Source organism: Chrysoperla carnea, chromosome X (genome assembly GCF_905475395.1).
Source record: "Chrysoperla carnea chromosome X, inChrCarn1.1, whole genome shotgun sequence".
NCBI classification, from domain to species: domain Eukaryota; kingdom Metazoa; phylum Arthropoda; class Insecta; order Neuroptera; family Chrysopidae; genus Chrysoperla; species Chrysoperla carnea.
The window spans coordinates 8664371-8686915 of NC_058342.1; the positions used below are offsets into that span (position 1 = coordinate 8664371).

The 22545-nt window shown below is 34.5% G+C and overlaps 2 protein-coding genes across 2 annotated transcripts; both read left to right on the forward strand.

The window, feature by feature from the left end:
* Window positions 1-33: 33 nt before the first annotated feature.
* On the forward strand, window positions 34-20872 carry LOC123302414. Its single transcript, XM_044885341.1, has 5 exons — window positions 34-266; window positions 16621-16689; window positions 16780-17045; window positions 20360-20534; window positions 20613-20872. Exons 3-5 carry the CDS (start codon window positions 16950-16952, stop codon window positions 20744-20746), a joined length of 405 nt encoding a protein of 134 aa, XP_044741276.1. The 5' UTR covers window positions 34-266; window positions 16621-16689; window positions 16780-16949; the 3' UTR covers window positions 20747-20872.
* LOC123302869 lies at window positions 9777-16706 on the forward strand. Its single transcript, XM_044885963.1, has 3 exons — window positions 9777-9861; window positions 11620-12207; window positions 16621-16706. The coding sequence occupies exons 1-3, from the start codon at window positions 9777-9779 to the stop codon at window positions 16704-16706; spliced, it is 759 nt and encodes a 252-aa protein (XP_044741898.1).
* Window positions 20873-22545: the final 1673 nt, after the last annotated feature.

Consider the following 22545-nt stretch of genomic DNA (forward strand, 5'->3'; position numbering starts at 1 on the left):
TTTAAAAATGCCACATATTTACTTATAGGTGACGGAAGTTGGCGAAAAAAATATTTAAGCAGTAGTTGAGTTCGCAGCTAGTGATCCAAATGTTAAAAAAGATATTGATTTGATTCCTAGCAAATGGATCACGGAAGAAAGTGATGGATTTTCATGCCGATATCCACCACCTAACGATTATTGCAAGCTGGAAAAATATGCACGTGAATTACGTGATGCAAAAAAAAGTTGGTCAACATACACCATCAAAATTCTGAGTTACGCAGGTAATTTTTTTTTTTTAAATCCATCAGAAACTTTTCTTTAATATCAACTATCATAAGTATAATAAGTTGTTAGGGACATTTCACAAGTTAGTGTTTTTATTTTTTTCTTTAGTGATTTTAATTAATGCTGAGTTGGTACCAACTGGCTTTGTCAAACATCCACCAATAACAGCCATCGTTATGCGGTAGTTGTTATTGTACTTATTTTTCAAATGGGTCGGCTTCGGAGCCGACCCAATGAGTTTATAACTCTTTACTTTTTTAATTATAATTAATTCGTTTCTTGATCTGAATAGATCATTTCTTTCGGTTGATTTCATTAATCAATCTAAAAATTTAATTTAAACATTGTCGAGTCAGTGATTCTGTTTTCTTTTCAAAGTTTCAATTTCAAGGTTTTATTTTTCAATGTAGAAACGCGTGGTTTTCTACATTTAAATTTGCTATTTAACAATGTGTTAAAGTTTAATTTCGAAATCGATATTTATCTTGATAATCAAGTTTAATTTTGGATTTAAATTAGAATAGTTCTCAGTGAACCATGTGTTTTTAGTGCAGTGCATTAAACATTTTACATATTTTTCCCGCCATTGAGGGATTTAACGCATATTGCAATTTTCATCAATTAAAAGTCAATAACCAACAGCAAAAAAAGGCGTGAACAAATTCAACGTAAAGGTTTGATAAATCATCCCAAATTCCCTTTTTCCTGAGTTTTATCCGATCAAACCTTTAAATAACAACTTCATTATCTGACTAGTGTCAACCTGGAGAAAAAACTGGTGAGTACATATATTTTTTTTCATACAGTCCAACAGCTCTCAAACGTTCTTAAAATTCGCTAAGTGTTGGGAAATATTTTAGTTTTTTCTTAAACCAGCGACCATCGCCCCAACATTTTTGGTCCTTCGAGCCGGATATACGTTTTTTTTTTCATTCAATTCAAATAATCACGTGTTTTTTCGTGTTTTTTGTTTTTGACAAGCGATTGCGTAATAGCTTGGCAATAACAACCTAGTTTTTCACCAGGCCAGTCGACGCCATTTTGATATTTCAAATTTGACAAATAATAAAACTACTCTTTCATAAAATAGATGTCACTATTGACTATTTTTTTGTTCAAATCACAAATCACAATATTTACATTTTTTTTTCAATTGTTAAAATTTATTAAATGACATTTCAAAAATAAATGTAAATAATTTACTTTTTTTGACTTTAATTGTTAATTTCAATTTTTTCTGAAAAAATTTAAAATTCTTTTAATTGAATCGCATTTGATTAAAATTTCGTATTAATTCAATATTATTTAATACTCAATTGATTTAATTAGTTTCAATTTCTGGTTATTGACTTTGATTGCATTTTTTTTAAATTAATTAATTTCATACTTTTATTTTAATTCACTTGTATCCTAAAAAGTTTAAATTGTTTATTCTTGGGTATCAAATAAATTCATTATTCATTCATTGATTTTCATATATAATATTAACTGCCCGAGTAACTCTGCGGATTTGCTCTAATTTATTAAAAATTTTCTTTTGATTTCAAACAAATTTAATTTCAGTGGTTCTGTAACTCGATTGAAATCATCAACGTATCGCTTATCAATAATATTTTAATTATTTAAAGTCATTTGATTGTTTTATCAGTCCTTCATCAATTAATATTATTCCTTTTTTCAATTTTATTTGCATTTTCATTCAAGTATGGCACAAGTTATTGACAGCTTACTCCAATATGGAGAAAACATGGAAGCAGTGAAGGAAAACCTAGTCCTTCATCGTGAAAATGCCTTTGCGCAAGTAAACGCAATTTATGACACTGTAAGGGGTCTTGCACAAGCCGATTTTTTACAGTGTGAATTATTATTTAAAGAACTGCCATCCTTCATTGAAAATCATAAAATAATTCAAAGTGATATTTTGAAATTTAATTCTGCCGTAGAAAAACGTAAGCGAATCGAAACAGTTTCAGCTCAAATAGCTTACGATCAGTTGACATTTTCAATCAAGCTGCATTACCACAAAATGAAGGCGTTAATGCCAAACAAAGTTTCTGATTCAACATCGGTTGATTCAGTCAAACCTCTTCAACAAGATAACAATTTAGCTCGTATTAATTTACCCCAATTCAATGGCGATATAGATTCCTGGTTGGAATTTATTTCTATATTTGACAGCCTTGTCCATTCAAAACATATGGACAATATTTGCAAATTTCGTTACCTTAAAACCTCGTTGAAAGGGGACGCGGCAGCAGTGATTTCTGGGTTTGCCTTAACTAGCGAAAACTATCCATTAGCATACGAAGCATTACGTTTTCGCTACAACAATAAAAGGCGCATAGCCAGTTTTTATTTACAAAAAATTTTAGAGTTCAAGACAACCCATTTGTCTAATTTAAATAATTTAAATTCATTTCTCACCACTCATGAAACTGCAGTAAAATCTATTCGCTCTATGGATTTACCAGATTTAATTGATTTCATTTTTTTCAACTTAACACTAAATAATCTGGACACTAATATGCGCCGTGAATTTGAGTTGCGTCATTCAGACAAGGAGATTCCGTCATACACGGATTTAATCACGTTTGTTACTAATCAGCTTCGCTCATTAGAGTTGCAATTACCCACTACTCGCACCAGTAGCTCAGCGTTTCCAAAAACAAATAAACCCAAATCATTTTTAGTAAACACCGCTCACAACACGAATAAAATTTCTTCATTTAAACAAAACTCTCAGATTTCAAAATGTATTCGCTGCAGAGGCCCTCATAATCTCGCAGCTTGTCCTTCATTTTTAAAAATGGAATTATCGAATAAATATCAATATTTAAAATCACTTACTCGTTGCTTCAATTGTTTAGGTTCTCATCTCCGAAGCCAATGTGCTTCTAAAAATGTATGTCGCAAGTGTGATTCTAATCAACATCACACTACCCTTCATCCTGGGTTTCAATCACCGGTCACGTCGGCAACCAAAGCCACCGTTTCGGACTTGAATGCGTCTCCCTCAAACTCAATCACTCAACCCCCTCACAGCACCGGTAACGACATCCCGGCGCTGTCATGTACTTCATATGCCCAAAACCCACAAGGGGTCTTACTGGGCACAGCTCAAATTTTAATTAATACCCCCAGTGGTAATTATTTTTCTGTTCGGGCACTTGTGGACCCTGGCTCCCAAGTGTCGATTATTTCATTATCATGTTGTCGTGCTCTTGGTTTACCTATTAAACCCACTTCAACTCAAATTTCTGGTATTGGCGCCACCGAAACCTCTTGTCATGGTACGGTTTCGTGTATTTTAAAGTCAAAATATTCTGACATAAAAGTCTCTACAAATGCATATGTCATGTCTACTATTTCGTTAAATTTACCTTCAATTGAATTATCTCAAGAAGTCATCAGTCGCTTCACGTCACTCAAATTGGCAGATAGCCAATTTTATAAATCATCCCCCGTGGATTTCTTAATAGGGGCAGATTTGTTCCCCTCTATATTGTCATGTACGGATTCTCAAACTATTCAGGGATTCCCTTCCGCCATAAACAGTATTTTTGGATGGTTGATTATCGGTCCTGTTGAGGGCAACCCCCCTACTCAACCCATTTCACTTCTGAGCACTGCTCAAATAAGTAATCACTTACAAAATTTTTGGGAAACTGAAGAAGTTTCGGTTTCCATCCCCTCAAATCCTTCAGATATTTTGGCGGAACGCCATTTTAAAGACACGCATTCGCGTGACTCAACGGGTCGATACATTGTCGCTCTTCCGTTTCGTCCGGGCAGCCTCCCTGCCCTTTTCAACAAGGAGCGTTCACTCGCTTCCTTTATTAATTTGGAAAAAAGATTGTCTAAATTTCCAGAAAAATACAAGGCGTATACCGAATTCATGGATGAATACATTTCATTATGTCACATGTCAAAGGCAACTAACTCATCAGGTTATATAATTCCCCATCATTGTGTCACTAAGGACACTAGTACATCCACCAAATTACGTGTTGTTTTTAACGCCTCGGACCCAGGTTATAACAAAATTTCTTTAAATTCATTATTGTTGGCCGGTCCTAAATTACAAAACGATATCTCGGATATCCTTTATTCATTCCGTTTTAACGCAATAGCCTTGTGTTCTGATATACGTCAAATGTATCGACAAATTTTGATACGTCCAGAAAATCGCATTTATCAGCATATATTTTACCGACCATCCACTGATTCCGACGTCGTTGAATTTGAACTAAATACCGTAACATATGGCTTAGTTCCTTCCGCTTTTCTTGCACAAAGGTGCCTAAAACAATTAGTTATCGACGAAGGCAATCATTATCCTTTGGCTTCTCAAGCCCTTCTGCACAACACTTACGTTGATGATATTATTACTGGGGCTTCGTCTCCTGAACAAGCCAAAACTTTAATGACACAATTACAAACTTTAATGAGTAGGGGAGGTTTTGAGTTGCGAAAATGGACTAGCAACGATCCTTCCATATTAGCTGATCTCCCTGTAGATCACATCGAGACGCCATTTGTGTTCGAAACGGAGACTGTGTTCAAAATACTTGGGCTGCTGTGGGACCCAAACACAGATAGTTTTCTATTTCAATTTAAATCATTCGAAAACGTTTTGACAAAACGCACTTTGCTTTCACATGTGGCAGGAGTGTATGATCCTTTGGGTTTTTTAGCACCTATTACCTTTAGCTTGAAGTGTATTCTGCAAAAGTTATGGTTAGATCACTCAGGATGGGACGACCCTGTACCTCCACATATTCGTCAAATTTGGGACCTCCATCAACAAAACATGTATCTAGTAGCTCAAATTCGCATTCCCCGTTTTATTGCTCCTTCAGAAAGTAGGTCGGTATGGTTGGCCGGTTTCTCTGACGCGAGTCAGCTTGGATACGCAGCTGTGCTTTATCTCTGTTGTGATAATGGATATTCAATAACATCAAATTTATTTGCTGCTAAAACTAAGGTAGCTCCATTAAAAACCCTGAGCATACCGCGCCTGGAACTCTGCGGAGCACTTCTGCTTAGTAAACTCGTCTCGTCTGTCCGTCAAACTATGCCGAATTTGTTCAAAATTCCTCCACGTTTATTCACCGATGCTCACATCGTTTTATATTGGCTCAACACTCCTCCACATTTACTCAAAGTTTACGTTGCCAATCGTGTTGTAGCCATTCAACAAATTACTCAACAAATGTGCTGGTCTTATATTCACACTTCTGTCAAGCCTGCTGATATCGCATCTCGCGGACTGACCCCTGATCAGTTTTGCAAATCAACTCAACATAACTTGTGGTTTCACGGACCATCGCTAATTTCGGAGCCTCTCAGTCAGTGGCCTCCTCCTTTTACGGATACAATTTCAAATATTGCTGAGCTGCCTGAAATTAAACCCTTGGCTCTCGCAGCCAATTTAATTACTCCGGATCAAATGTTAGAATTATTTTCTCGCTTTTCGTCATGGACGCGTTTGATCCGAGTAGTCGCATGGATGCTTCGTTTCATCAAACAGTGTAAAGCACGCCTACAGCATCTAGAACCCATTTCTGGTCCGTTGTCCGTCACTGAATTAGATTTCGCGAAAATCAAAATCATTCATATAACTCAAAAACATTATTATTCCTCCGAAATTCATTTGTTATCCGCTCATAAAGCTCTTAAAGGCAGTCTCAGCTCGCTCAGTCCGTTTTTAAATTCATCTTCCATAATCAGAGTGGGTGGTCGCCTCGACCACTCCCCACTCTCTTCAGCTTCCAAGCACCCCATTTTGTTACCCAAAGTGGCACACATCTCCCAATTAATATGCGTTCATACTCATTTGTGTTCTCTTCATTCTGGGCCCAGAGCAGTCCAAGCTTCTGTTCAAGCTGTTTATTGGATTCCCGGGCTTCGTGGTCTTGTTCGGAAAGTGATCCGTAACTGTCCCACATGCTACAGATTCCGTGCTGTGCCCTTCGCGCCTCAAATGGCCGCTTTACCCGAATCTCGAGTCACCCCCTCGAAACCATTTTCTCATACCGGAGTCGATTTCGCCGGTCCTTTCGTTGTTAAATCCGGCAACCCACGTAAACCTCGTTTAACAAAAGGTTATCTCTGCATTTTTGTGTGCTTTTCCACAAAATGTGTTCATCTTGAGTTCGCTTCAGAACTCACTACTCAATGCTTTCTAGCAGCACTGGATCGATTTGTAGCTCGTCGGAGTCTTCCATCCGACATATATTCCGATCAAGGTCGGAATTTTCTTGGCGCCTCACGCCTTTTAAATGAAATTTCTATTTTCTTACAAGAAAATCGCGAGAACATCTCCGATTATTTGTCTCTTAAAAGTGTACAATGGCATTTCAACTGTGCATATGCACCTTGGTTCGGGGGTTTATGGGAAGCTGGCGTCAAATCCGCCAAATCGCTCCTCAAACGCATGTTCAAGGAATCTTCCTATTCCGTTGAAGATTATTTCACGATATTCGCCCGCATTGAAGCGGTGTTGAACAGTCGCCCACTGTACGATCTGCCTGCTGATCCTTCTGAGGCATCGTCTTATTTAACCCCTGGACACTTTCTTACCGGCACCCCCTTGACCTCGTTGCCCGAACGTTACCCACCTTGTGAACAGCCCGTTCGTGACCGTTGGCTGAACCTCCGACGCTTGGTTCAAAGTTTTTGGAAACGTTGGTCGAAAGAGTATTTAAATACTTTAATTCAAAGAAACAAATGGAAAACGCCTGCCGCCACCCCTGAGGTTGGGGATGTCGTATTAGTAAAAGGGGATCAAACTCCCCCACTTTCTTGGCCTATTGGTCGTATAATCAGACTTCACATGTCTGCAGACGGTATACCTCGTGTTGCCGATTTAAAACTTGCGGATCAGCAAGTAGTTACTCGGGCGGTCGCCAGACTGCTTCCACTGCGTGGGTCGATCGAGTAATCCCATTTTATCCTTCGCTCCCCCATTCTTTTTTTTTTTTTTTTTTTTTTTTTTTTCAAAATTTAATTATTTATTTATATCAAAAATATATATATATATATATATATATATATAAATTTTCATGAAAAATCATATTGTACATTTTCATAAAACAAATTAACATAGATTCTGCTTTTCTTATTAAAGTTTTTATACAAAATAATAAAATTCTATCACTGATTTTCAGTACGTCATTATAACATTTGTAATAATCTTTTTGGTAAAATTGTTTCTTCAACAGGAGGATTCAATGTATCCGTTGCCATACAATAAAACATATCTGTTATTTTGTTCAATGATTCATTCATCTTTTTCTGTAAAATATTTTTTAAAAATAATAGAAAACAACATCGAGTTGAAATCATCTCTTGGTAGGTAATTGGCAGCGGTCTTTTAGTCCACTCTTCATCTGTGATTTTATCCATGTTTTCTCTTATTTCATCTACATTGTTGACATTTTCAATTTGTTCGGTCCCATGTAACTGAATTTTTCCCTTTTTGTTTAGGTAGGCTCAAATTCTATCGAATTTGGGGGGGCGACTTATGTTAGGGATATTTCACAAGTTAGTGTTTTTACTTTTTTCTTTGGTGATTTTAATTAATAATAAGTTGGTATTAACTGACTTTACCAAACTTCCGCTGCACAATAGTCTTGTATTGTATAAGTTGTTTACTTATTTTCAAGTTCGGTCAACCTACGGGCTGGCCAAGCTAACTGAGTTCATAACTTTTTACTTTTTTATAATATAATTAATTCGTTTCTTGATCTGAATAGATCATTTCTTTCGGTTGATTTAATTAATCAATCTAAAAATTTAATTTAAACATTGTCGAGTCAGTGATTCTGTTTTCTTTTCAAAGTTTCAATTTCAAGTTTTTATTTTTCAATGTAGAAACGCGTGGTTTTCTACATTTAAATTTGCTATTTAACAATGTGTTAAAGTTTAATTTCGAAATCGATATTTATCTTGATAATCAAGTTTAATTTTGGATTTAAATTCGAATAGTTCTCAGTGAACCATGTGTTTTTAGTGCAGTGCATTAAACATTTTACATATTTTTCCCGCCATTGAGGGATTTAACGCATATTGCAATTTTTATTATAAAAAAGGTGTATCAATCAAAGCCAATAAACTATCATCAAAAAGAGCGTGAACAAATTCAACGTAAAGGTTTGATAAATCATCCCAAATTCCCTTTTTCCTGAGTTTTATCCGATCAAACCTTTAAATAACAACTTCATTATCTGACTAGTGTCAACCTGGAGAAAAAACTGGTGAGTACATATATTTTTTTTCATACAGTCCAACAGCTCTCAAACGTTCTTAAAATTCGCTAAGTGTTGGGAAATATTTTAGTTTTTTCTTAAACCAGCGACCATCGCCCCAACATTTTTGGTCCTTCGAGCCGGATATACGTTTTTTTTTTCATTCAATTCAAATAATCACGTGTTTTTTCGTGTTTTTTGTTTTTGACAAGCGATTGCGTAATAGCTTGGCAATAACAACCTAGTTTTTCACCAGGCCAGTCGACGCCATTTTGATATTTCAAATTTGACAAATAATAAAACTACTCTTTCATAAAATAGATGTCACTATTGACTATTTTTTTGTTCAAATCACAAATCACAATATTTACATTTTTTTTTCAATTGTTAAAATTTATTAAATGACATTTCAAAAATAAATGTAAATAATTTACTTTTTTTGACTTTAATTGTTAATTTCAATTTTTTCTGAAAAAATTTAAAATTCTTTTAATTGAATCGCATTTGATTAAAATTTCGTATTAATTCAATATTATTTAATACTCAATTGATTTAATTAGTTTCAATTTCTGGTTATTGACTTTGATTGCATTTTTTTTAAATTAATTAATTTCATACTTTTATTTTAATTCACTTGTATCCTAAAAAGTTTAAATTGTTTATTCTTGGGTATCAAATAAATTCATTATTCATTCATTGATTTTCATATATAATATTAACTGCCCGAGTAACTCTGCGGATTTGCTCTAATTTATTAAAAATTTTCTTTTGATTTCAAACAAATTTAATTTCAGTGGTTCTGTAACTCGATTGAAATCATCAACGTATCGCTTATCAATAATATTTTAATTATTTAAAGTCATTTGATTGTTTTATCAGTCCTTCATCAATTAATATTATTCCTTTTTTCAATTTTATTTGCATTTTCATTCAAGTATGGCACAAGTTATTGACAGCTTACTCCAATATGGAGAAAACATGGAAGCAGTGAAGGAAAACCTAGTCCTTCATCGTGAAAATGCCTTTGCGCAAGTAAACGCAATTTATGACACTGTAAGGGGTCTTGCACAAGCCGATTTTTTACAGTGTGAATTATTATTTAAAGAACTGCCATCCTTCATTGAAAATCATAAAATAATTCAAAGTGATATTTTGAAATTTAATTCTGCCGTAGAAAAACGTAAGCGAATCGAAACAGTTTCAGCTCAAATAGCTTACGATCAGTTGACATTTTCAATCAAGCTGCATTACCACAAAATGAAGGCGTTAATGCCAAACAAAGTTTCTGATTCAACATCGGTTGATTCAGTCAAACCTCTTCAACAAGATAACAATTTAGCTCGTATTAATTTACCCCAATTCAATGGCGATATAGATTCCTGGTTGGAATTTATTTCTATATTTGACAGCCTTGTCCATTCAAAACATATGGACAATATTTGCAAATTTCGTTACCTTAAAACCTCGTTGAAAGGGGACGCGGCAGCAGTGATTTCTGGGTTTGCCTTAACTAGCGAAAACTATCCATTAGCATACGAAGCATTACGTTTTCGCTACAACAATAAAAGGCGCATAGCCAGTTTTTATTTACAAAAAATTTTAGAGTTCAAGACAACCCATTTGTCTAATTTAAATAATTTAAATTCATTTCTCACCACTCATGAAACTGCAGTAAAATCTATTCGCTCTATGGATTTACCAGATTTAATTGATTTCATTTTTTTCAACTTAACACTAAATAATCTGGACACTAATATGCGCCGTGAATTTGAGTTGCGTCATTCAGACAAGGAGATTCCGTCATACACGGATTTAATCACGTTTGTTACTAATCAGCTTCGCTCATTAGAGTTGCAATTACCCACTACTCGCACCAGTAGCTCAGCGTTTCCAAAAACAAATAAACCCAAATCATTTTTAGTAAACACCGCTCACAACACGAATAAAATTTCTTCATTTAAACAAAACTCTCAGATTTCAAAATGTATTCGCTGCAGAGGCCCTCATAATCTCGCAGCTTGTCCTTCATTTTTAAAAATGGAATTATCGAATAAATATCAATATTTAAAATCACTTACTCGTTGCTTCAATTGTTTAGGTTCTCATCTCCGAAGCCAATGTGCTTCTAAAAATGTATGTCGCAAGTGTGATTCTAATCAACATCACACTACCCTTCATCCTGGGTTTCAATCACCGGTCACGTCGGCAACCAAAGCCACCGTTTCGGACTTGAATGCGTCTCCCTCAAACTCAATCACTCAACCCCCTCACAGCACCGGTAACGACATCCCGGCGCTGTCATGTACTTCATATGCCCAAAACCCACAAGGGGTCTTACTGGGCACAGCTCAAATTTTAATTAATACCCCCAGTGGTAATTATTTTTCTGTTCGGGCACTTGTGGACCCTGGCTCCCAAGTGTCGATTATTTCATTATCATGTTGTCGTGCTCTTGGTTTACCTATTAAACCCACTTCAACTCAAATTTCTGGTATTGGCGCCACCGAAACCTCTTGTCATGGTACGGTTTCGTGTATTTTAAAGTCAAAATATTCTGACATAAAAGTCTCTACAAATGCATATGTCATGTCTACTATTTCGTTAAATTTACCTTCAATTGAATTATCTCAAGAAGTCATCAGTCGCTTCACGTCACTCAAATTGGCAGATAGCCAATTTTATAAATCATCCCCCGTGGATTTCTTAATAGGGGCAGATTTGTTCCCCTCTATATTGTCATGTACGGATTCTCAAACTATTCAGGGATTCCCTTCCGCCATAAACAGTATTTTTGGATGGTTGATTATCGGTCCTGTTGAGGGCAACCCCCCTACTCAACCCATTTCACTTCTGAGCACTGCTCAAATAAGTAATCACTTACAAAATTTTTGGGAAACTGAAGAAGTTTCGGTTTCCATCCCCTCAAATCCTTCAGATATTTTGGCGGAACGCCATTTTAAAGACACGCATTCGCGTGACTCAACGGGTCGATACATTGTCGCTCTTCCGTTTCGTCCGGGCAGCCTCCCTGCCCTTTTCAACAAGGAGCGTTCACTCGCTTCCTTTATTAATTTGGAAAAAAGATTGTCTAAATTTCCAGAAAAATACAAGGCGTATACCGAATTCATGGACGAATACATTTCATTATTTCACATGTCAAAGGCAACTAACTCATCAGGTTATATAATTCCCCATCATTGTGTCACTAAGGACACTAGTACATCCACCAAATTACGTGTTGTTTTTAACGCCTCGGACCCAGGTTATAACAAAATTTCTTTAAATTCATTATTGTTGGCCGGTCCTAAATTACAAAACGATATCTCGGATATCCTTTACTCATTCCGTTTTAACGCAATAGCCTTGTGTTCTGATATACGTCAAATGTATCGACAAATTTTGGTACGTCCAGAAGATCGCATTTATCAGCATATATTTTACCGACCATCCACTGAATCCGACGTCGTTGAATTTGAACTAAATACCGTAACATACGGCTTAGTTCCTTCCGCTTTTCTTGCACAAAGGTGCCTAAAACAATTAGTTATCGACGAAGGCAATCATTATCCTTTGGCGTCTCAAGCCCTTCTGCACAACACTTACGTTGATGATATTATTACTGGTGCTTCGTCTCCTGAACAAGCCAAAACTTTAATGACACAATTACAAACTTTAATGAGTAGGGGAGGTTTTGAGTTGCGAAAATGGACTAGCAACGATCCTTCCATATTAGCTGATCTCCCTGTAGATCACATCGAGACGCCATTTGTGTTCGAAACGGAGACTGTGTTCAAAATACTTGGGCTGCTGTGGGACCCAAACACAGATAGTTTTCTATTTCAATTTAAATCATTCGAAAACGTTTTGACAAAACGCACTTTGCTTTCACATGTGGCAGGAGTGTATGATCCTTTGGGTTTTTTAGCACCTATTACCTTTAGCTTGAAGTGTATTCTGCAAAAGTTATGGTTAGATCACTCAGGATGGGACGACCCTGTACCTCCACATATTCGTCAAATTTGGGACCTCCATCAACAAAACATGTATCTAGTAGCTCAAATTCGCATTCCCCGTTTTATTGCTCCTTCAGAAAGTAGGTCGGTATGGTTGGCCGGTTTCTCTGACGCTAGTCAGCTTGGATACGCTGCTGTGCTTTATCTCTGTTGTGATGATGGATATTCAATAACATCCAATTTATTTGCTGCTAAAACTAAGGTAGCTCCATTGAAAACCCTGAGCATACCGCGCCTGGAACTCTGCGGAGCACTTCTGCTTAGTAAACTCGTCTCGTCTGTCCGTCAAACTATGCCGAATTTGTTCAAAATTCCTCCACGTTTATTCACCGATGCTCACATCGTTTTATATTGGCTCAACACTCCTCCACATTTACTCAAAGTTTACGTTGCCAATCGTGTTGTAGCCATTCAACAAATTACTCAACAAATGTGCTGGTCTTACATTCACACTTCTGTCAACCCTGCTGATATCGCATCTCGCGGACTGACCCCTGATCAGTTTTGCAAATCTACTCAACATAACTTGTGGTTTCACGGACCATCGCTAATTTCGGAGCCTCTCAGTCAGTGGCCTCCTCCTTTTACGGATACAATTTCCAATATTGCTGAGCTGCCTGAAATTAAACCCTTGGCTCTCGCAGCCAATTTAATTACTCCGGATCAAATGTTACAATTATTTTCTCGCTTTTCGTCATGGACGCGTTTGATCCGAGTAGTCGCATGGATGCTTCGTTTCATCAAACAGTGTAAAGCACGCCTACAGCATCTAGAACCCATTTCTGGTCCGTTGTCCGTCACTGAATTAGATTTCGCGAAAATCAAAATCATTCATATAACTCAAAAACATTATTATTCCTCCGAAATTCATTTGTTATCCGCTCATAAAGCTCTTAAAGGCAGTCTCAGCTCGCTCAGTCCGTTTTTAGATTCTTCTTCCATAATTAGAGTGGGTGGTCGCCTCGACCACTCCCCACTCTCTTCAGCTTCCAAGCACCCCATTTTGTTGCCCAAAGTGGCGCACATCTCACAATTAATATGCGTTCATGCTCATTTGTGTTCTCTTCATTCTGGGCCCAGAGCAGTCCAAGCTTCTGTTCAAGCTCTTTATTGGATTCCCGGGCTTCGTGGTCTCGTTCGGAAAGTGATCCGTAACTGTCCCACATGCTACAGATTTCGTGCTGTGCCCTTCGCGCCTCAAATGGCAGCTTTACCCGAATCTCGAGTCACCCCCTCGAAACCATTTTCTCATACCGGAGTCGACTTCGCCGGTCCATTTGTTGTTAAATCCGGCAACCCACGTAAACCTCGTTTAACAAAAGGTTATCTCTGCATTTTTGTGTGTTTTTCCACAAAATGTGTCCATCTTGAGTTCGCTTCAGAACTCACTACTCAATGCTTTCTAGCAGCACTGGATCGATTTGTAGCTCGTCGGAGTCTTCCATCCGACATATATTCCGATCAAGGTCGGAATTTTCTTGGCGCCTCACGCCTTTTAAATGAAATTTCTATTTTCTTACAAGAAAATCGCGAGAACATCTCCGATTATTTGTCTCTTAAAAGTATACAATGGCATTTCAACTGTGCATATGCACCTTGGTTCGGGGATTTATGGGAAGCTGGCGTCAAATCCGCCAAATCGCTCCTCAAACGCATGTTCAAGGAATCTTCCTATTCCGTTGAAGATTATTTCACGATATTCACCCGCATTGAGGCGGTGTTGAACAGTCGCCCACTGTGCGATCTGCCTGCTGATCCTTCTGAGGCATCGTCTTATTTAACCCCTGGACACTTTCTTACCGGCACCCCCTTGACCTCGTTGCCCGAACGTTACCCACCTTGTGAACAGCCCGTTCGTGACCGTTGGCTGAACCTGCGACGCTTGGTTCAAAGTTTTTGGAAACGTTGGTCTAAAGAGTATTTAAATACTTTAATTCAAAGAAACAAATGGAAATCGCCTGCCGCCACCCCTGAGGTTGGGGATGTCGTATTAGTAAAAGGGGATCAAACTCCCCCACTTTCTTGGCCTATTGGTCGTATAATCAGACTTCACATGTCTGCAGACGGTATACCTCGTGTTGCCGATTTAAAACTTGCGGATCAGCAAGTAGTTACTCGGGCGGTCGCCAGACTGCTTCCACTGCGTGGGTCGATCGAGTAATCCCATTTTATCCTTCGCTCCCCCATTCATTTATTTTTTATTTTTTTTTTTTTTTTCAAAATTTAATTATTTATTTATATCAAATATATATATATATATATATATATAAATTTTCATGAAAAATCATATTGTACATTTTCATAAAACAAATTAACATAGATTCTGCTTTTCTTATTAAAGTTTTTATACAAAATAATAAAATTCTATCACTGATTTTCAGTACGTCATTATAACATTTGTAATAATCTTTTTGGTAAAATTGTTTCTTCAACAGGAGGATTCAATGTATCCGTTGCCATACAATAAAACATATCTGTTATTTTGTTCAATGATTCATTCATCTTTTTCTGTAAAATATTTTTTAAAAATAATAGAAAACAACATCGAGTTGAAATCATCTCTTGGTAGGTAATTGGCAGCGGTCTTTTAGTCCACTCTTCATCTGTGATTTTATCCATGTTTTCTCTTATTTCATCTACATTGTTGACATTTTCAATTTGTTCGGTCCCATGTAACTGAATTTTTCCCTTTTTGTTTAGGTAGGCTCAAATTCTATCGAATTTGGGGGGGCGACTTATGTTAGGGACATTTCACAAGTTAGTGTTTTTATTTTTTTCTTTAGTGATTTTAATTAATGCTGAGTTGGTACCAACTGGCTTTGTCAAACATCCACCAATAACAGCCATCGTTATGCGGTAGTTGTTATTGTACTTATTTTTCAAATGGGTCGGCTTCGGAGCCGACCCAATGAGTTTATAACTCTTTACTTTTTTAATTATAATTAATTCGTTTCTTGATCTGAATAGATCATTTCTTTCGGTTGATTTAATTAATCAATCTAAAAATTTAATTTAAACATTGTCGAGTCAGTGATTCTGTTTTCTTTTCAAAGTTTCAATTTCAAGGTTTTATTTTTCAATGTAGAAACGCGTGGTTTTCTACATTTAAATTTGCTATTTAACAATGTGTTAAAGTTTAATTTCGAAATCGATATTTATCTTGATAATCAAGTTTAATTTTGGATTTAAATTCGAATAGTTCTCAGTGAACCATGTGTTTTTAGTGCAGTGCATTAAACATTTTACATATTTTTCCCGCCATTGAGGGATTTAACGCATATTGCAATTTTCATCAATTAAAAGTCAATAACCAACAGCAAAAAAAGGCGTGAACAAATTCAACGTAAAGGTTTGATAAATCATCCCAAATTCCCTTTTTCCTGAGTTTTATCCGATCAAACCTTTAAATAACAACTTCATTATCTGACTAGTGTCAACCTGGAGAAAAAACTGGTGAGTACATATATTTTTTTTCATACAGTCCAACAGCTCTCAAACGTTCTTAAAATTCGCTAAGTGTTGGGAAATATTTTAGTTTTTTCTTAAACCAGCGACCATCGCCCCAACATAAGTATTTTATAGATATTTTTCTGGCGAATTTCTAATAAATAGTAAAATTGTAATAAGTATATTATGAGACTCTTAGACTCTTAATCTATGTTAAAATAGATAGTTATAACCAAGGACAAAGACGCTTAAATCGAGCGTTTACAACTGTGGATCTGAAGAGCACGGACGACGAAAGTAATAAGTACGCCGACAGTGTAAAGCCAAAAATACTGAGTCACGTTGCAGTTGAAAAAGATCTACGTAGTATATTACCTATGCAAAATAATACAAGTCGAATCTCTACTTCTCGTAAAGAAAAAAGTTCACTTGAGCAACTAAATTTTGGTACGGTATTTTTTGTATTAAAAAACAAAAAACAAAAAAAAAAAAACTCTGATTTTTTACATAAAAAAAAAAATATATATATATATAATTAAATTATTGGATAAAAATAATTAATCAAAACATGATTAACTTTGTTCATTATTAAAAAAGTAGTGTTTTAAATAAAAATTATTTAAATTATAAATATTTTACAGATGAATCACGGAATATAAATAACAATATATTGGGGCCAATTCATGAAAGTGATGAAGTATTTGATTTCTGTAAGATCGAATTTTAATCAAAATTTATTTATTAAATAAATATATATATATATATATATATATATTTTAAAGATACTTTTCTTTTTCTAGAATCTTTGAAGGTCTACTTGGACAAAAAGCTACGTGATTTAGATGATTCAATAAAACGTAATCTATTTAGCTTGCAATATGATTTGAAAAAAAATTTTGATGAATTAAAAAATACGTTGTTGGCTAATAATCTACCTGGAACTCCTCAACTTAGCCTATCTGATGCGAAAATGAAATTAGATGTGAAATTACCCTTTACAGATCTGGAAAATTTTAAGAAATTTGATGACGACGTAAAAGAGTCAAATTCAAAAAAAGAAGCATTGGTAAAATTTACACTTAATTTAATAACGATTTACACTATATTGATTTCACATAACTCATATATATATATAGGGGAGAGTTGGTTATATCGTAATCGTACTGGCATTTTAATCGTACCAGTTCTAAATTTGCCACTTAATGAATTTATTTTTCTATACTGACAACACCAAATCGTGGCTCTGCACCACCCCTCGTCATCCGCCATTTGCAATCAACGTGAATTAGCAACTGTGCGTGTGAGTGAAAAAAACAATTTTTTGTGGTAATTAATGTAAATATTGCCGTACATTCGCAAGGATATAACTCGTAAACAAGGTAAGCTATAGTCATACAATTTTTTTTATTCTTTCACAATTGTATGCTAGATTATTGGCGGTTTTTGTTGCGTGTCAAAGTTTGGAGGTTATGTCCGATTTTTGTTTTTGTTTTTGAAATGACTTAGTTGGTTTAATCGTACCACTTGCAGTTGGTTAAATTGTACTGGTACGATTTACCCGACTACCAACAGCAAGTACCTATATTTTACAGATTGTAGTTTTGTTCTTATAGATGACGGAGCCTAAAGCTAAAATTAAATATTATAATTGGAACACAGAGGACCTAGAAAGAGCTATTGCGGCTTACGCAAATAAAGAATTAAGTTTAAACAAAATTTCAAAGACTTATTCTATTCCAAAACCAACAATTCTACGGCATATAAAAAATAAAAATAAGATTGCAGTTGATACCAAAATCCAAAAAGGGAGACCGGTTATATTAGATATCGAAACAGAAAATATGTTGGCTGAGCATATTCTTCATCTCGAAACACACATGTTTGGTCTAACAATCAGCGATATTCGACGTCTCGCATTCGAAATTGCTGAAATCCATAACATTCAGAATAATTTCAATAAAGAAAAACGCATGGCTGGCAAAGCATGGTTCTACAAATTTATGAAAAGGCACCCACAGCTAAGTGTTCGACAACCTGAAAACACATCCTTGAATAGAATTAAAGGATTTAATAGAGAAAATGTGTTTCACTTTTTTGATTTATTAGAGAAGATTGTAGATGAAAATGGCATAGAACCTACCAATATCTTCAATGTAGACGAAAGTGGATTTTCAACCGTCCAAAAGAAAGCTCAAAAAATTGTAGGACAAAAGGGAAAGAAGCAAATTGGTGCCGCTATTAGTGGAGAAAGAGGTGTCAATACCACGGCGGTATGCTGCGCTAGTGTTTCCGGCCAGTTTATTCCTCCAATGCTAATATTTAAAAGGGCAAGACAAAATCCAGAACTAGCAAATGATGCTCCTTTAGGCAGTATTGTTACTGTTTCTGAAAGCGGCTACATTAACTCTGCCCTCTTTGTGGAATGGTTGAAGCACTTTATTAAAATTGTGAAACCCACGCCTGAAAAGAAAGTTCTGGTACTTTTGGATGGGCATACGACACACTCAAAAAATCTCGAAGCTCTGTGTTTAGCAAAAGATAATGGAATAATACTGTTACAACTACCAGGTCATACGACAAACCGAATTCAGCCTCTTGACGTATCATTTTTCAAACCCCTGAGTACTTATTATATCCAGAGCACAGAAAAATGGTTGAGAACCAATCCTGGGCGACAAGTGACACAATACCAGATTGCTCAATTATTTGGAGAAGCCTATGAAAGAGCCGCAGTGATTGGGAATATAGTAAATGGATTCAGAGCTAGTGGAATTTGGCCTATAAACCGACATGTTTTTCCAGAACATATGTTTGAGGCTGCTGACAATTTATTAGCCGCTGAAACAATGAATTCGAGCAATGAGAGTGTATCAGTGTTACAACATTTTACAGAATCGGAAACAAAAGATGTCCTAAAGGAAAAAGAAAAGATAGAAGAAAAAGTTGAAAAGGAAAACCACGATAAAGAAAATGACAATAAAGAGAAAGGCGGTAAAGAAAATGACATTAATGAAAAAGAGCATTTGATTTCTTGTGTTGCTGAAATACATGCACAACCATCGACGCCGAAAAAAACACATATTCCACCAAATACTACTCCTGCTGATATTAAAAAAACAATAAAAGTTTTATCACCACTGCCCAAAAACACATTGAAAAAAAAGAGAACTATACAAAAAGCTATTGAAATCACATCAAGCCCATATAAAAATCAACTAGAAGAGAAGCAAAAGAAAGTCAAAGTAAAGAAAGAAAAGATTGGTAAACCAAAGAAACACCAAACGGTAAAAAAAGAAAATGAGGTAACAGCTGTACCCAAAGCCAAGTGCAAAAGTTACAAGAGGAAACGATCTCCTTCCATCACTAGTAGCGATGATTCAGGAGAGACACTTGCTGTAGAACTAGATGATGATGATGACAGCGATGATGATCTTGAAAATATATGTGGAAAGTGCAATCGTTCTTACTACGATAAGAAAGGTCCAAAAGTTGATTGGATTCAATGCGTTCGCTGTAAACGGTGGCTTCATGAGACCTGTACTTCGAATCCAGACATTTGTGATGATTGTTTCCAATAAGAAATATGCACAATAATTATATTACAAACAACATTCTTGTTAACTGTTACTTTATTACTATAGGTTACTGTTTTTATTTTATTTGAATACGGTTTCATTTTTATTAGTTATGTTGATTGATCTCATTATCATAGTATAATCATGTTATTTTAGTAAAAAAGCTTATAGTTCCTTGATATCACCAAAGAGTTAAAAATTATGTTTCTATTACCTAAGAGATATAAATAATGTTTCTTTATTACTTACCTAAGAGTTAAAAATAAATAATTTGATTGAGAATTTTAATGTCTTTCATTCAGTGGTACGACTTAAACACCCATGGTACGATTTAAAAACATGGTGGTACGATTAAAACGACTAGTCGGCTAAATCGTACCGATGACAGTCCTTTATAAAAAAGCATTTATAACAATGTTAGAGTAACCGCAGGGATCTGTTCTCTCCGTCTTAGCAAGGTAAAATATGCAACTTTATTTTACATATCTATTAATTATTATAAGACGTGTCAAAGTCGAAATATTTGAGTTAAAGTGAAAAGTGGTACGATATAACCGACTCTCCCCTATATATGATATATGCGAAATCAATATAGTATATATATATATATATATATATATATATATATATATATATATATATATATATATATATATATATATACTATATTGATTTCACATATATCATATATATATATATATATATAATATATATGATTTATGTGAAATCAATATGAAATATATATATATATATATATATATATATATATATATATTTTTTTTTTTTTTTTTTTTTTTTTTTTCAGATGGTACTTCGTGTTTTAATTTATGGACAGACTACTGCTAGAGGATGTATATGCAAAATGGCATCTGCTTTATTGACTAAAAGTGTTGAATCACACTACTCAGGGACAGGAAAAATAGTCAAAGGAGTTGGAAAACTCTACTTCAGTAGTACGGAAACTTATAAATGCATGGCAGGTATTGTAAAAATAATCAATGTTTATCAAAAGTGTTAAAAGTATCTAGAATTAAATTAAAAAATTTTTTTTATCACAGATGTAGTTACCGAAAAACTTGGTGATTCTGAGGAATGCAAAAATTTTGCCGGAAAAGTTGGGAAATGTCTGGTTGTAATGACCGAGAGCATGGACGAAAAGAAAGATCTCTCTCGGCCACGGACGTATATATAGATGGACAAGTAATATAAGTAGGCGTTTTATACAAAAATGCAAACTGTATGTAAGTCGCCACGATGTACCTTTCAAGGTCAAATTTAGATATGTTTGGATTTTATTAGGTGGTAACATAAGAATTTTAAGTTGGTATTATGAATTTATTATTATCTGATTGGTTCATAGTTTGTACTGGTTTGTACAGTTTATCTAATACCTTGTTTGTTTACGGATATCCTAACCAAATAGCTGTTGACGCTTTTAATATTTTTTAAATAAATAATTGTTTCGTGTTGCACGTGTTATATATTTTAAATAAAAAAATAATTTATATTTAATATAAAATTAGTATCTATTAATTATTTATTAATTAATAATAACATGCCTACGTGTTTTGTACCGGGCTGTGGAAATAGTTCATCGAAAAAAAAATTTTTAAAATCGCCATCATCGGATAGTTCATCTACCAAAAGAAGAAAAGTTAAACAAATTCATAATTATAGGTATGTATCCGATTAGCGTTATATATAATATAAAACATTTCAAACGTTAGTTCGGGTTTATCTACAAACAAAAATTTCTCTATAAAATAATTTTGTATTCTTTAATGTGACGATGTTATTTGATCGATAAGAAGACAAAACAAAGTGTATGGACCTTCCTTATGGTACGGATCCCTTAACCATTCCTTTTACACTGGTGCCTACACAAACGCACAATGCGCAAATTATGTGCGTGATCTAGACACACCTTTAATCAATATACATTATTGATCATTGTGGTGTGTTAAAAAGCCAGTTTAATCAATATACGTTTTGATCGTTGAGTTAAAAACCAGTTTAAACAATATACGTGTTATATAAAGTTTTATGTGTTTTTATGGACGATATCGCGCCAATATAATAATTTAAATAAAGATATGTTTTCCAAGGAATAATAATAAGGTAAGCACCAGCTAATTTTCCTAATTTGATTTTCGTACCCAACATTATTTGGTCCTGTCTGAGCCGAATCCCGTTCCCATTTTATTGTTATTCCCTGGGATACATTATTGCCATGCCAGAGTGAACATTTACTTAATTGTTTGGTTGCCATTAATTACCATTATTTAATTTGAAATTGAAATTGAATATTTTATTTTGAAATTTAATTTTTAAATTTATTTGAAACAAGTACAAAATACAAACATTATAAAACTTATTGGATTTGTTGACTCAAAATATGTTATACAATTGCTGTGTTGTTTTGATATCATTTTATTGCACAATCATGTCGAAATGAATTTCATTTGTTTTTTTTAACAAATTGATGGATTAATTAATTAATTGATTTTTGATATTTTATAAATTTGCCTTATTAATTAATTAATTGTTTCGATATTTCATAAATTTGCCTTATTAATTAATTAATTGTTTTGATATTTCATAAATTTGCCTTATTAATTAATTAGTTGCTTCGATATTTCATAAATTTGCCTTATTAATTAATTAATTGTTTGATATTTCATAAATTTGCCTTATTAATTAATTAATTGTTTCGATATTTCATAAATTTGCCTTATTAATTAATTAATTGTTTCGATATTTCATAAATTTGCCTTATTAATTAATTAATTGATTTTGATATTTCATAAATTTGCCTGATTAATTAATTAATTGATTTTTTATATTTTACGGATTTGCCTGATTAATTAATTGATTTATTTTGATATTTTATAAATTTGCCTGATTGATTGATTGATTTGCATTTGAATAAGTGGTGGTTTTATTAAATCACTTTTGGATAAACCCTCTGTTTTCCAAACTTGTTAACAATTG